Raw genomic sequence first — 16,191 nt, forward strand, 5'->3', positions numbered from 1 at the left:
TCTATCTATCTATCTATCTATCTATCTATCTATCTATCTATCATCTCTCTCTCCCATCCATCCATCCATCCATCCAACCATCCATCATTATCTATCTATCTATCTATCTATCTATCTATCTATCTATCTATCTATCTATCTATCTGAATATATACATATAATATTTAATATATAGATTAAAGAATTCCATATTCTTTAATATATATTAACGTTTTATACATACACCACACATGCAAAGACAAACACTGAATACAAAGAATTTTATTAAAAATTAATCATTCCTTTTAGTAGCTGCGTTTCTCTAAGCATAGCATTTTATAAAACTCGTTTTTAATAAACATATTAGTGGTAGCATGTTAAAAGTAACATTAATGCAATATTGTATACATTTAAATTTGTACTTTTTCTACCGTTGGCTTTGATTGAAATTTCTTGGCTTACAGTATGTTTAGATTTTACCTGAACTCTGTTTAGTTCAACCACCTGTTTCATGCAGCAGGTTTTTTTTTTTTTTAATTTGATTTATATGCCGCCCTTCTCCGGAGACTCAGGGCGGCTTACAATGCGTTAAGCAATAGCCTTCATACTTTTGTATATTTATACAAAGTCAGCTTATTGCCCCCACAATCTGGGTCCTCAATTTATCTACCTTAGAAAGGATGGAAGGCTGAGTCGACCTTGAGCCTGGGGAGATTCGAACTAGCAGTAATTGCAGGCAGCTGGATGATAATAACAGGCTATTAGTCTGCTGCGCCACCAGTTAAACAAATGTTCTTGGGAAGTCCATAAGCAATGCAGGAAACCTGTGGCTTTCACTTATATTACTTGCAGAACTTTGTGTTCAGTAGCATCCTGTCACCTGGATAACAATCATTGAGCAAATCTGCCCTCCATAAATTATCTGAAAAATAACTGTGTCATCCGTTGTTGAAAAAGCTAGCATGCCTTGTGGCATCCTAAAATATATAATTAATCACACAAAGGGCCCTGAGGCTACATCAGGTCACGCTTATCATTTTCATCCACTGTGGTCAGCCAGGTGCGTTTGCAAAGTTCACAGCTGTTTTTATTTCTCTCCACTTCTCCTATAGTTGATATGTAATGAGAATATGCTGGCCATGATTCAGGAGGCAGTTGACAGACCTCAAAAACTAATTAAGATTTGTAGCCAATTCTGATTTTCTTTCTCCTTCTTCTTGTGTGTTCTCCTTCTTCTCCCATGGGTAGCTGACACCACATTTAAAGGCATTGAATTCACAGCTTAATCTTAATCTTAATCTTATTTTAAGAGGCATTTCCTTTTATCAGTCCTGAATCTTTCTGCATTAGATTCTGCAGTGCATTCTAATGCACTGGTTGCATTAGAAATCAGAGAATGCCCTATTTCTCTTATTTTTGTAACTGTATAAAATACTTCTAAAACTTCACTTTACTTCACTGTAACTTAAACAGCCTTAAATGCTGCTTTTCTGGTAGCTACAGCCTCCTGGTCACTTTGGTTGTCCCTTCTTCTACATTTCTCATCTATATAGTGTCTTTTAGGACATACAGTAGATTTATTACAGAAAGATAGTCAACCTTCTTTGAATACTAGCTACAATTAGGGTTCATCTACACCTGTATAATTGTCTGGTTTGGTTCTGCAACCCAACAAGACAGACACAGACGTCAGAGGATAATTAGAACTGCAGAAAAAACAATTACTACCAACCTGCCTTCCATTGAGGACCTGTATACTGCACGAGTCAAAAAGAGGGCTGTGAAAATATTTACAGACCCCTCGCATCCTGGACATAAATTGTTTCAACTCCTACCCTCAAAACGACGCTATAGAGCACTGCACACCAAGACAACTAGACACAAGGACAGTTTTTTCCCAAACGCCATCACTCTGCTAAACAAATAATTCCCTCAACACTGTCAAACTATTCATTTAGTCTGCATTACTATTACTATTAGTCTTCTCATCATTCCTATTATCCATCTCCTCCCACTTATGACTGCATGACTGTAACTTTGTTGCTTGTATCATTACAATTTATATTGATATTGATTGCTTCCTAAGTATGATTCGATTGCTTGTTTGTATCCTATGACTATCATTAAGTGTTGTACCTTATGATTCTTGACAAATGTATCTTGTCTTTTTATGTACACCGAGAGCGTATGCACCAAAGACAAATTCCTTGTGTGTCCAATCACACTTGGCCAATAAAGAATTCTATTCTATTCTATTCTATTCTATTCTATTCTATTCTATTCTATTCTATTCTATTCTATTCTATTCTATTCTATTCTATTCTATTCTATTCATTTGTCCAAGAAGTTTAAGACTGGACTATTCAGTTGAAGACTGCTCCCAAAAGAGTTGTGCTCCCAAAGAGTTCACAATTTCTATCCAAAAAGGAAATTCTTTGTTTCCTATCCCTTGTCTAGGAGAGAGCATATTTTCCCAAATTCTTTAGCAAAAAGGAAGAAAGTTTATTTTCTCTTCAACAAATCGGTGTTATAGCATTAAATTCCTGCAAACCAGGGCAACAAGTTCCATCTTGTTTTGCAAATAGATGAGTCTTAGATTGTGCAAATGGCACCTGGGTTCCTAACTTGCACATGTTAGCAACTTCTTCCCGTGATGGATTTAACTGAATAGCATATTGTGAGATGATGGCAATTGGTTTGTAATGGGCTTAACTTCTAGTGATGACTAACAATATAAGGATTTAGGCATCATTTCTCAGATAAATATTATGTGTTGATCTGAACATTTCTTCATAATCTGTCCGTGCAATTTTACACAAGGAAAGAAATCCTGGATCAACTCAACCAAATCTAGCCCAGGGGTAACTTCATGGCATGTATATTTAGGAGTTGTGTGCAGGTGAAAAATGACGTAACTCTAAAATCTGGACAATTCTTATTTACTGAATAAATGATCAGTGATAACTCAGTTTTGGTCAATCTAGAACCACTTATGTTACAAGTAGAAATTCAATATAGGTAGCCCTTGCCCAGTGGTGAAATCCAATTTTTTTTACTACCGGTTCTATGGGCTTAGTGGCCGTGGTGTGGTTTGGTGGGTGTGGCAGGGGAAGGATACTGCAAAATCTCCATTCCCACCCAACTCCAGGGGAAGGATATTGCAAAATCTCCATTCCCACCCCACTCTGGGGCCAGCCAGAGGTGGTATTTTCCGGTTCTCTGAACTACTCAAAATTTCCGCTACCAGTTCTCCAGAACCTGTCAGAACCTGCTGGATTTCACCCCTGCCCTTGCCTTATTATCATTTTGTTAGGGATCCAAGTAACAGACCCAAGGCAATCAAGACTCTGTATCCTGGGGGTTCCTCATGTATCGACTTATTAGGACGGTCATATTTGCACATCTGGGGAAAACCCGACTCTGAAGGGCCCCTAGGTTTTCCCCACCCAAATCAAAACTCAAAAAGTTCTTGCCCGCATGTCACACATCCATCATGTGGGTCCAATCAGGTCGCAGTCCCATCTTCAGCAGGCTGTAGTCCACACCTCTCCAACACCTGGTGGAGTGTCCTTTTTTCCCCATTATTTTTCCCAAGGGTGGCTTCAAAATTTTTTAGCAAGGGGTTCTCTGCCCAGTTGCTGGGTGGGTGTGGCCGTCTCCTGCACCACAGCGGGGAGTGTGTGTGTGTGTTTTAGCCCTCCTTGTGCCCTGGAGGCTTTCCTCGAGTCTCCTGGAGGACAAAAAGATCCGTTTCCGGCTTTCCTGAACTTCTGGTAGGCCCGTTTTTCACCCTCCCCGAGCCTCCGCATGCGCCATGCACTTACCTGCATCCAAAACAGGCTGCGTGGGGACTCCTGGGAGGGGCAGGGTGGGGTGGGCGGGGGTAGCCAGGAGTGGGATTTGGGGATTCTCCGAACTGCAAGAATCTTAGCTACAGGTTCTCCTCAGCAACCCATCTCTGATTTTTCCACAACAGGTCAAAGACATGATGTTTTGCCTAGCAAGGCAGCTTTGGGGAATTTTTTGATGGAAGACATGACAGGACTTCAATTTAAGCCCTGGTCAAATGGAGACCTCCCACCTTGTGCTACTTTTAAGTTAAAAGGAAAGGGAAAGAAAGGAAAGGAAAGGAAAGAAGGGAGAGATCGAGAGATCTGAGGCTGGTTTAGCAAATTTTGATTTGATTCATATGCTTGCATGCGTTCAATGGTCCCTTTGTATCGCGGACACAGAAGATAAGATAAATTAGCCCAATGTATACATGCCTGATAAATGAGAATTTTTCTGGTTGATCAGCAATTTTATTCAGCAAGCAATCAGGTATTAAATAGCAGATTGTTCTTGGTTTTTTTTTTTTTTTTGAACTTAAACTATACTAGATTCATTGTTTAGGCAAATGAAACAAAACCCGCAATTTCATGCAGCTCACCATAGATTTAAATGATTTGGGTTTTTTTTAAAAAAAAACTTTTTAACTTCATATTTATATTAAATAATAGAAACTGGTATGATGCTAACGCATCCAGCAGTTAATTATTTATTCCATATTTGTTATTGCAAACGGGTTTTCTTTTTTCTTTGCAGACCTCAGCATGGTGGCAAGTTTTGCCAAGGGTCGAGTCGCATTTATCAACTTTGCAACATTCAGCTCTGCGCATCGAACAGTCCAGACTTTCGAGCCCAGCAGTGTGCTGAGTATAATAGCAAACCTTTCCGCGGATGGTACTATAAATGGAAACCCTACACCAAAGTAGAAGGTGAACCAGATACAATAAGGATCAATTTTGGTGAAATAGAATAGAATAGAAAATAGAATAGAATAGAATAGAATAGAATAGAATAGAATAGAATAGACCTTGGAGGTTTTCTAGTCCAACCCCTTACTCAGGTAGGAAACCCTATACCCGTGATGGCGAACCTATGACATGCGTGCCACAGATGGCACGCGGAGACATATTTGTGGGTACGCAAGCATTGCCCTAGTTCAGCTCCAGCACGGATGCATATGCCAGCCATCTGATTTTCAGGCCTTCCGGGCCCACCGGAAGTTGGGAAACAGGTTGTTTCTGGCCTCCGGAGGGCCTCCTGGCTGTGTGTGGGAAAGGCCGTTTTTGCCCTCCCCAGGCTCCTAGAAATCTCCTCAGGAGCCTGAGGAGGGCGAAAAACGGGCCTACCAGGCCCACTGTGCCATTGCGTGCCAAAAGCAGGGGGAGCACGGGGGGGGCATTGAATTATGGGCACACTCATGGGCGACCCCCCGGCACTCCCCCTGCTTTTGACACGCGACAGCAAAAAGATTAGCCATCACTGCCCTATACCTTTTCAGACAAATGGTTGTCCAATTGCTTCTTAAAAACTTCCAGTGTTGGAACATTCACAACTTCTGGAGGCAAGTCATTCCACTGATTAATTTTTTTTTTTAATTTGATTTATATGCCGCCCTTCTCCGGAGACTCAGGGCGGCTTACAATACGTTAAGCAATAGCCTTCATCCTTTTGTATATTTATACAAAGTCAGCTTATTGCCCCCACAATCTGGGTCCTCATTTTATCTACCTTAGAAAGGATGGAAGGCTGAGTCAACCTTGAGCCTGGGGAGATTCGAACTTGCAGAAATTGCAGGCAGCTGATGTTAATATCAGTGCTTTAGTCTGCTGCGCCACCAGGCTCTTTGTTCTAACTGTTCTAACTGTCAGGAAATTTCTTCTTTGTTCTAGGTTGCTTCTCTCCTTGCTTAGTTTTCACCCATTGCTTCTTGTCCTGCCCTCAGGTGCTTTGGAGAATAGATTGACCCCCTCTTTTGGGGGGCAGCCCCTCAAATACAATACCATGTAACCTCTAGTCCTTCTTTTCATTAAACATGTTGATTTAAAGCCATCATAGCCGATCAATACAATATGCAGTAAGATTCCATCACTTAAACAAAAAGAAAATACAGATAGTCCTTGTCTTACAACAATTAGTTTGGTGGCCCTTAGATGTTACAACAGCACTGAAAAAAACGACTTCTGACCAATTTTCACATTTCCAGCTGTTAAGGATACCCACAATCACGTGATCAAAATTCAAACATTTGGCAACCGGTTTACATTTATGATGGTTGCAGTGTCTTGGGGTCATGTGATCACTTTTTGTGACCTTCTGATGAACAAAATCAATGGGGAAGCCAGATCCACTCAACAACCACGTTCCCAACTTAACTGCCGTCATCTGCTTCTTAACATTTTCTTTGATATTGTTTGGTGAAGCAGCTTTTTAGGTGTTTAAACATGAGTCTTCAAACCAAAGTGCCACCTTGAAAATATGCAACACTTCATAAAGATGTTTAAAAATCAGGCTGACACTCATTGATGATTTTGTACCATGAACAACTCGACAGAAAATGATCTGTCCTTGATAATTGCATGCTTACCGTCCAACTTCGTAAGACAGCTGCCTTCCACAAATGATCTTCATCTAAGTACTTATCTTGAAAAAGATGATCCTAGATATTCGGTTACAAAACTGGGAAGGGATTAATAAATCAAATGTGCAGATTTGGTGGAAGTGGAAATCAGAAAAGCTGATTTCAACTCATGTTAAAAGATATTGCAGACCACTACCAAGTAGTTCAAAGGAGTATGAATATAGTATAAGGCTTTTTGCTTCTTCCATGGTATTGCTGTCTGGTCAGTAAGTCTTCGGGTCAGTATATTGTATTGGACATTTTGGTCTCTTTTCAGAGGAAGATCGCTGCAAACTCTATTGTACAGCAGAAGATTTTGACTTTTTCTTCGCCATGTCCAACCGAGTAAAGGATGGGACCCCCTGCTCACTGTATAAAGAAGATGTGTGCATTGATGGAGTTTGTGAAGTAAGATGAAACTCGGCATTCTATTCAGTATAAAATGTTTAGCTCGGCTGTAAAGCATATTTACTTTGCTTGCAACATCATCCTGTGCCTGTGGCAAATGTTGACATCTAAGTTAAACAATTCTCTGTTGAACATCTTATAGAGCTGCTTCTGATGGATTAGCAGAATAGGCATGCCCTGCACAGTAGACTCATCTTACACAAGGTTGGGTAGTTTAAGGATCAGCATATAAACCTTATATAGAAGTCAGCTGACATCTTAACACGTTGTGTGAACCAAGTCAGAACATCAGGGGTGAAATCCAGCAGGTTCTGGAGAACCTGTAGCGGAAATTTTGAATAGTTCGGAGAACTGGTAGCAGAAATTTTGAGCAGTTCAGAGAACTGGCAAATGCCACCTCTGGCTGGTCCCAGAGTGGGGAGGGAATGGAGATTTTGCAGTATCCTTCCCCTGCCACGCCCACCAAGTCATACCACGCCTACCAAGCCACACCACGCCCACCAAGCCACTCCCACAGAACTGGTAGTAAAAAAATTTGGATTTCACCACTGCAGAATATATGTGTTTTGGGGGCATATATATATATATATTAGGTAAGCTTTAAACAGCCGCTGTTTAGGCTGTTTAGATGTTGAATGAATCCACTAGTTGTTTTTTTTCAAGTAAAGGCACAGCAGATCTCCCATAAACGGATGGACAGACAGATGGATAGAAAGACAGGCAACAGCTTTCTTCTACCTGCTGTTCTTCCACTCATTCTCCGTTGTTGTTGTTGTTGTTGTTGTTGTTGTTGTTGTTGTTGTTGTTGCAGCAAGTGGGGTGTGATCATCGCCTTGGATCCAAAGCTGCTTTGGATGCTTGTGGAGTTTGCAAAGGAGACAATTCTTCCTGTACATTCTACTCAGGCCATTATTTAACCCAGCATAAAACAAACAGTAAGAAAATAATTTCCCTGTGTAATTAAGTCAGTGCTTTTCATAACTGTCCTCCCACCCCCACTTGCATTACTGTAACAGTCTTTGTATGCTTTCCACCAAATATTCATTTGGAAAACCCAAGCTGGGCGGGAGACTGGTGTAGTAGCTACCATCCCAGATATCCTGCAGATCAAGTAAATGTTGCCCCAATTATTACCGTACTTTTTGGAGTATAAGACACGCTTCCCACCCCTAAAAGAGGGTGGGAATGTTGGTGTGTCTTATACACCGAATACAGCTATTTTTGGCCTCCCAAAACCCCCACGCGTCACGTTTTTGCCCTCCCCAGCCCCCAGGAGCACTCTGAAGGCCTCCCAAACCCTCTGCGTATCCCATTTTTGGTCTCCCAACCCCCCCATACATTAGGTTTTTGCCCTCCCCAGCCCCCAGGAGCACTCTGAAGGCCTCCCAAACCCTCTGCGCATCCCGTTTTTGGTCTCCCAAACCCCCCATACATTACATTTTGGCCCTCACCAGCCCTCAGGAGCACTCTGCAGACCTCCCAAACCCTTGCACATCCCGTTTTTGGCCTCCCAAACCCCCCACACGTCACGTTTTTGCCCTCCTCAGGCCCCCAGGAGCACTCTGCAGGCCTCCCAAACCCTCTGCGCATCCCGTTTTTGCAAAAAATGGGACACACACAGGATTTGGGAGGCCTGCAGAGTGCTCCTGGGGACCAGGGAGGGCAAAAACCGGATGTGCAGAGCCCAAAAACTATTTTTTTCCCTCATTTTCTTCTTCGAAATCTTGGTACGTCTTATATTCCAGTGCGTCTTATAGTCCGAAAAATACGGTATTGTAGATGCTTGCTGGGGGAAAAAAAACCCCCTTTGCATGTACAGTTGGTGGTCTTAGAATGATAGAATCCTAAAGTTGGGAGAACTGTTTAACCATGCAGTCCCTTCTATAGTGAAGACATTGGTTTAACACTGATGCTGTTTGGCCATACTTCTAGAAGATATCCAGCAAAGGGTAACTCACCAGTTCTTTGGGAAATGGGTTTCACTGTTGACCAACAGTTTTTTCAGGAGGCAACTGGAGTTTCTTGTTTTTTCTTTGGAAGACATTTCGTTTCTCATCCAAGAAGCTTCTTCAGCTCTGTTCCTCTGGATAAGAAGCGAAACGTCTTCCAAAGGAAAAAAAAACCCCAAGAAAGTCCAGTTGCCTCCTGAAAAAGCATCTTTGGGACAACCATGACTTGCATGACTGAGAATCTCTACAGAGGTTCCGCTGTTGAACTAGTAATAGCACTTAGACTTACATACCACTTCATAGGGCTTTGCAGCCCTCTTTAAGCGGTTTACAGAGTCAGCATACTGTCCCCAACAATCTGGTAATGTTTCAGACACAGCCGTAACCAATTGATCTTTTTCTGTTTCTAGATTATTATCCCATTGTAACCGTTCCTGCAGGAGCTCGCAGTATTGAAATCCAAGAATTGCTAATCTCTAACAGCTACCTTGCAGTCCGCAATTTGAATAAGAAATATTACCTAACCAAGGAATGGACAGTCGACTGGCCTGGAAAATTTTACTTTGCCGGAACAATGTTTGATTATCAACGGCCTTTTAGCCATCCAGAGAAGCTGTCCGCAGCTGGCCCAACTAATGAGACACTCATCTTTGAAGTAAGTGTACTACTCTTTATTTTCTTCTTGAAGCTTGTTTTAGAAATATCCTGACAAAATCGAGTTTGGTGTAGCAATTGTCCACTAGGGTAAATTGTCATGAATGAAAGCGAATATGTCCAGGGGTGGGCTTCAAACATTTTATCCAGGAGTTCTCTGCCCAGTTGCTGGGTGGGCGTGGCCATGGTAGGCGTGGCCTAGTTGGCCTCTTGCACCATGGCGCGGGGGGGGGTTGCCCTCCCTGGGCTCTGGAGGCTTTCCTGAAGCCTCTGGGAGGGTGAAAATGGCCTCCTCAGGTTCCGGAGGCCCTCTGGAGGCTGGAAACGGGCCCGAACTTCTGGTAGGCCCAGAATAATGTTTCAGATTCCAATGTGAGTCAGTCACCAGGACCAGAACAGGTTCTACTTACCTTTACTACCGGCTCGCTTCAGTCGTGCGTGCGCAGATCACCGATGATGACATCCTGGGCAGTAGGCTGGGCCTCCCACTGGTTTTACTACCGGTTCTTGCGAACCGGTCCAAACCGGGGGCAACCCACTACTGGACCAGAAGTTTAGTTTTCAAAGCTTTCGGAGTCATGCTGGAGCCCATCCTCAGCGAACTTCTCCCCAGCGGAGTGTTACACTCACACTCTGTGCCACCGACCCAGATTGGATCCTGCAGAATGAATTGTTGGCAGAAGGAATGCTAATCCTCCTACGGGTGTAACAGGAAATCATACAGCTTTTTTAAAATCGACAATGGGCAAGCTTTATTTTCTTAACTGATATATCTGAAATCTGTGGTCTTGCCATTTCAGATATACCCTGTTTCTCCTAAAATAAGACCAATCGGGCTTTTGAGTGCATGCACTAAAATAAGCCCTCCCTGAAAATATTTAAACGCATGCGTAGCCTGTCCCCGCCATTTCCTCTGGTTTCCTCCACACATCCCAAAATAATAAGACCAGAAAATAAGGCCAACGCTTATTTCGGGGTTCAAAAAATATAAGACAGGGTCTTATTTTCGGGGAAACATGGTATCAGTTAAGGTTCAAAAAAGTGGCTGATACCAGATGAAAAAAAAAAGATTTGTAAGTCTTATAATTTGGGTGGAGGAGCTTTCTGAACCTGCACTGACCCTGAGATTTTTGTTTCTTGGTCTCTTCTCACGAAATAATAAACATGATGGCTATTGTTGTTGCTATCTATTAACTCCTTTCTACTTGTCTGAGAATTTTCATACGTTGTATGTCACCGAGAGCCATTTGGATAATTGGAGGAGCAAATAAAATGTAATAAAATCAATCAAGCCAATTATCATGTGAAACACTGACGGGCACTGGTGTAGTTTTCTGTCGTTTTCATCCTAAGACCCCCCCCCCCCGGCTGCTGTAGTTTGCTAATCAGAAAAAGCCTGATGGGAGAGCTGCTCCTGTGATATTTTGCTGTGGGATTAATCAAAGCATAGGAGACCTGGGAACCATCCAACACTGAAAAAATTAACTCACCTCCCAGGGTTGTTGGGTGTGTGTGGGGAAATTAGGAAAGACTTCCATGCAAGCTACCTTAACCTCACGGAGGAAACTTTTGGATGCAAATACAATCAATAAACCCAGGAAACAATTTTCTTGCCCATCATTCCTAAAGATGCAAGCATGCAGACAATATGAGTTTACTAAAGATGGGAAACTGATATATAGCTTCGTTCTAAAACTCTAAAATCCATGATTATGACTGGAGGAGAAAATAGAAGTCGTGTTATGGATATGTGCTAAATTAGAGCTGCTATAATCTGGCAATGTAAGTAATACCAGTCTTTGGCATATGGTTTTGGTAATATAGTTGTGTCTTCTTAAGTGAAGACATGCGAAATATTTTTATTATTATTGCAATCCAGTTAAGTGGTTTTTCTTTGGGGGTGGATTCTGGTGAAGGTAATTTAAGGTCGTTTGGTTTTAATTTTTCGTACTTGTTCTAAAAATTGTGGGCTAGAGGCTGGCTGGACAGGAAGTTATTACTCTTTGTATTACAATCCAGCCTTCAAAATTAACATCTTAGAGAAAGAAGAAAAGATAATAAGGCAACTTAATTGAGCAGACTGTCACACCCTGCTTTAGATGAGAAACACAATCAGAGAAAGAATTATGGAAATGAAATTTATGTCAGAGCCTCTTTTGAGCCATATGGTATTACCTATATCATATTTCTTTATACTGAATACTCAGTTTCTGCAGGCACTGTAGAGGTAAGTACAAGGCTGATTTAATCAAACCATCTGTTTCTATCTTTCCGTATGTTACTGCCATATGCAGAGGCAACTAAAGTGTTTTGTTTTTTTTTAAGATTATGACATCTCACAGAATTAATATGTGCATCACAGCTTCAAAAACCTGTCCACTGCTGAACAAGGAAATTACAAAATCCACCATAAAATAAGTGTGCTCTCTACTGTAACTTGTAAGAGATGGATGGAATGCTTAAAGTGGCAATCATTCAACAGAAAAAGAATTTACTTTCAAACTGGGGAAGGTTTGGCTAATTAAAATCAATAAATCATTCCGATAGCTTCTCCCCTTGTCAACAGGGAAGACGGGAACCTGAGAGAAGGACGTTTTTGATAGTTTAGCAATTACTGAGTAAAATGCAAAGCTCTACTTTTATTGTTAGCTTCTGGTTGACAAATTAGTTTTGATTTTCCCTAAAGAGAATGTGTTTTGGTCAGAGCAGGAGCCTATTTATGAGACACAGATGTAAATTCATTGTCAGGGATAAAAATGTCCTGATTCAGTGGAAAGAGGTTAGATGTGCTCCGTGCCTTAAACGAGTATATTTACCACATGGTGCTTATAAAGGAAGACAGGATGAGAAATGCATTTCATGAGAAAGAAAAACGAGAAATTTTTAAAAAGGGAAAAACTTTTTAAAAGTTACTTTTTTTTCCTTAATGCATTGTACAGGGTTGTGTGAATTCGGAGTTATTCATATTTATATGGTCCGATCGTGAAATCAGTAGAGGAGGTGGAATTGCTATCTTCTATAAAAAGTCCTTAAATCTAAAAAATATACACAGGAACTCGCTCTTCCATCATCTGCAAGCTGTCCTTAAATACCACATTTCGCTTCTTACTATGTTACAGAGCCCCTGATTATGACGTCGTACATGCGAACAAGTTAACTTCACTACTAACATGGGCAGCCTCCTGCCCAGACAGTATTATTTTTCTTGGTGACCTCAATCTACCTCTTATTAATTGGATCCAAAACGAATGTACAACTGAACCCATACATTCAATCCTGTTACAATGCTGTAACTAATCTGAGACTGGATCAACCAGTAACTAACTAAATATTATTTTTAAAGTTTGCAATGAAAAGTCTTCCCCACAAAATAAGGTGTGTAACCCAGGGGTGGGTTCTACTTAACTTTACTACTGGTTTGCAACGGGATTGTGTGTGTGCCTTGCTTCTGCGCATGTGCAGATCGCTGATGATGACATCCGGGGCAGTGGGCGGGGCCTCCCACTGGTTTTACTACAGGTTCTTGCGAACCGGTCCGAACCGGGGGCAACCCACCACTGGTGTAAAGAGATTTCAAGAAATCTTTTTGGGTGAAAATCCTTTTAAAGCGTCTGAATCTGGTTTCATAGAAAAATATTCCATAAAGATTGTAAGGAAATATTGTACCCCTTTTCTCTTTTTTTTGCTTCTGGTTAGCTGATCTCCCATTCTGTCTTGGAAACAACTCAACTTTCCTGGCAAGCTTTATCTTTGATTCAAATTCAGTGAACAAAAGCAAGATAACGGGCTGATCCCGACATCCTATTTGCTACCTTAACATACAGATTCAAAAAAGGGTTCTTGGCAAATTTCATTATAATGCTGTCTTGACTTCTGGAAACCATCATTATCCCAAATGTTTTCTTTTTTTCTATGACCGTGGGATGGGGTGAAGGGCCTGTCATTTTGACTTTTTGATCTTGCTCTGTTGCAGTATTACCTGGGTCACTGGAAGGTATTTTATATGCAGCATTTCACGGCTGTGAAATAAAAACAGCACTAGACCACTCAGTGGTCTAAGTAAGTAAGCATTACTAAGTGGTTAGTAATGCTAAGTACTAAGTACTATGGTATACTTGCTATATGATGCCTCATGCATGTTCCAGATGAGATACAAAATCCTCTGGTCCACCAGCCATCAGTAAGGAAGAGTGCATGTGTATCATTTCAACTTTACATGCCCATATATATATTTTTATGTGACTCCCTTACCCTCTACTAATCTAAGTATGCATTAGAAGAAAACTGCTTTTTTGGGGGGGAAATAAACATTTAGGAGTTCAACCTCATAATACAGCTCCGAGAAACCATGTTTCACTCTTTTTTTGATGAGGCCTGACTTCTTGTGGATGCATATTATACCTTTCTCTATTCACTTTGCAGACCAATTCTCCTTACTTTGAATTGTTCAGAAACAACTGCACCAAAAGCAGTTGGGGCAAAATGCATAACATGTTCAGTGGTTTCAATTTGCTTCCTTCTTTCTTCCTTCCTTAAATATGTTCCAACTTGTCTATAGTTCTTCTATTCTCTCATTCAGTGGCTTTGTTTGCGGGATGTGAAAAATTATTCCTCATGCCCATAATTGCTCTGTAGTTTTAATTCTGTATTTGCTGGTGCAGCAAATCTCAGAAGATGAATTCATAATATAGCTTCAATTTAATGACTGGCAGGTCAGACCCAACTGCATAATTCTCACTAAAATCTCTATAAGAGGTTGACATACTAAAGAAAGTGTTGACATACGTGTTAAACGGACTGCTCAACTGGCTTGCCAATGTACATAACTATTTGTACCTCGGTAAATACTGAGGAAGAGGAAAGAAATAGATACCTATTTGGTCAAGGATAGTTATGGCTTGAAGTCTCAAATCAAATCAAAATTGGCAGGAAAAGAAAAGAAAAAGTATTTAATTAAGAGATTTCGGAGAGCTTAGAGAGCATCCAGGACCCCACAGTTCAGCTCTGAGCTACAAATATTCTATTGGTAAGAGATTGCCCATTGTCTAAGCTTCCTGAAGCCCTGAGCAAAAGATGTATTCTTATGAACAGGTTTGGCAAATTCTTATTCTGCCAAATCTGTGGTTTTTGAGCATATAAAGCCCTGTGGTGAGAGCTGAAGAGCATTGTGCCTGAAGTCAGGTGGTTGGTGTATTAAAAGGTAGACATTAAACAGTTATATAGAAAACCTGGAAATGTTTAAGGAAGTTGTTTGCCAGCTGTAAATTTAAGAACTAATGCCAGTTGGCTGGGAAGTTTCTACCTGGCATCTCTCCAGGTAAGTAGATGGAAGCGCTTGGAAGCCTTTCCAAAATTTGTCGTTTTTCATCACACGGCAGTATTTGCCAACCTTGGGTATTGTATTACCAGAAAGGGGATTGTTTTGGAACCTGAACACTTCACACTATTGTAGCCAGAGTTATTTTATCTAATGCTGTGATGAAATCGACCTTGCAAATCAACAGAAGCTTTCCCCCCCCCTTTTTTTTTCCTCCTGAGAAAGAGGCTTCTGTTTCTAAGGTAAAGGTAAAGATTCTCCTCGCACATATGTGCTAGTCGTTCCTGGCTCTAGGGGGCAGTGCTCATCTCAGTTTCAAAGCCGAAGAGCCAACGCTGTCCAAAGACATCTCCGTGGTCATGTGGCCAGCATGACTAAATGCCAAAAGTGCACGGAACGCTGTTACCTTCCCACCAAAGTGGTCCCTATTTTTCTCCTTGCCTTTTTTACGTGCTTTCGAACTGCTAGGTTGGCAGAAGCTGGGACAAGTAACGGGAGCTCACCCCGTTACGTGACACTAGGGATTCGAACCGCTGAACTGCCGACCTTTTGATCGGCAAGTTCAGCGTCTTAGCCACTGAGCCACCATGTCCCTTCTGTTTCTAAAGCTTCTTCTAATTTGGAACAATTCTCTTGCATTTCTCTTGGCCATTTTTTCCCCCCTATAAGCTGCTTTTCTGTGAAAGCTTGCTGTTGGAATTTTGGGTTTTTTTTTTTCTGGGACGCGTCTTCCCTCTGAAATATCTCAGATCACCCACAATTCGGAAATCAGAAATAAAAGGCCTTTGGGAATAGATTTCTGTGGATGACTTCCCTTTTTAGGATTTAATGGATTCCTGGGAAGCCAAAGCGGCTTTCAGAACCATGGAGAGATGCTTGTATAATGAAAGACAGGCTATTTTTCCTTTCTCGCCTTTGGGCACTTGGTCAGTAAATAAGTACAAGAACGCTATGTCCCAACCGTGAAAATTTCACTGAAGTTCTCTTCTCCTTCAGTAAATATTTCAAAAAGCAAATGTGCTTGTGTCACCGCGAATGGCAATATGCAAGATGTATGCCCAGCGTTTAGTTTAAGATATTCTGTAGGAACTTGTTTCTGTATAGAAGGCAGCTTGATGGTAGTTCTGTCTTAATAAAGGAACATGATGTGCTTTGTAATTTCATGGTCATTCAGGATAAAGCCAAACTTTCCATAGCTGCAACTGGGCTTTCCTATGTCTTTTTGCTGAAGCTGGAAGATTAAAAAAATAATAATAAAAAAAATGAGTTTTTAGAAGGGCCTGGTAATCTGTTTCTGTGGCAATCTTTAATTTTCCATTTTTTTAAACTGCCGTGAATTGCTTTTGCTCAATTATATCCCCGTGCTCTGAACTTGAAGGGAAGCCCTTAAACAATAGAACCAGCAAATACATCAGAACCCAAAGAAAATAATATAGATT

The 16,191-nt window shown here is 41.1% G+C and overlaps 1 protein-coding gene across 2 annotated transcripts in view; it reads left to right on the forward strand.

Annotated features, from left to right (window-relative positions):
• Positions 1-16,191, forward strand: part of ADAMTS18 (ADAM metallopeptidase with thrombospondin type 1 motif 18) — a 98,614-nt gene that overhangs the window by 52,542 nt on the left and 29,881 nt on the right. For both annotated transcript variants that reach the window (XM_070952820.1, XM_070952821.1), the window contains 4 exons: positions 4,564-4,736; positions 6,702-6,832; positions 7,644-7,767; positions 9,192-9,436. In XM_070952820.1, the coding sequence (XP_070808921.1) occupies positions 4,564-4,736; positions 6,702-6,832; positions 7,644-7,767; positions 9,192-9,436 (673 nt within the window). The remainder of the gene's footprint in view (positions 1-4,563; positions 4,737-6,701; positions 6,833-7,643; positions 7,768-9,191; positions 9,437-16,191) is intronic.

Source organism: Pituophis catenifer, unplaced genomic scaffold, assembly GCF_029215685.1.
Source record: "Pituophis catenifer annectens isolate HBS135680 unplaced genomic scaffold, rPitCat1.0.hap2 SCAF_13, whole genome shotgun sequence".
Classification (NCBI taxonomy): Eukaryota; Metazoa; Chordata; class Lepidosauria; order Squamata; family Colubridae; genus Pituophis; species Pituophis catenifer.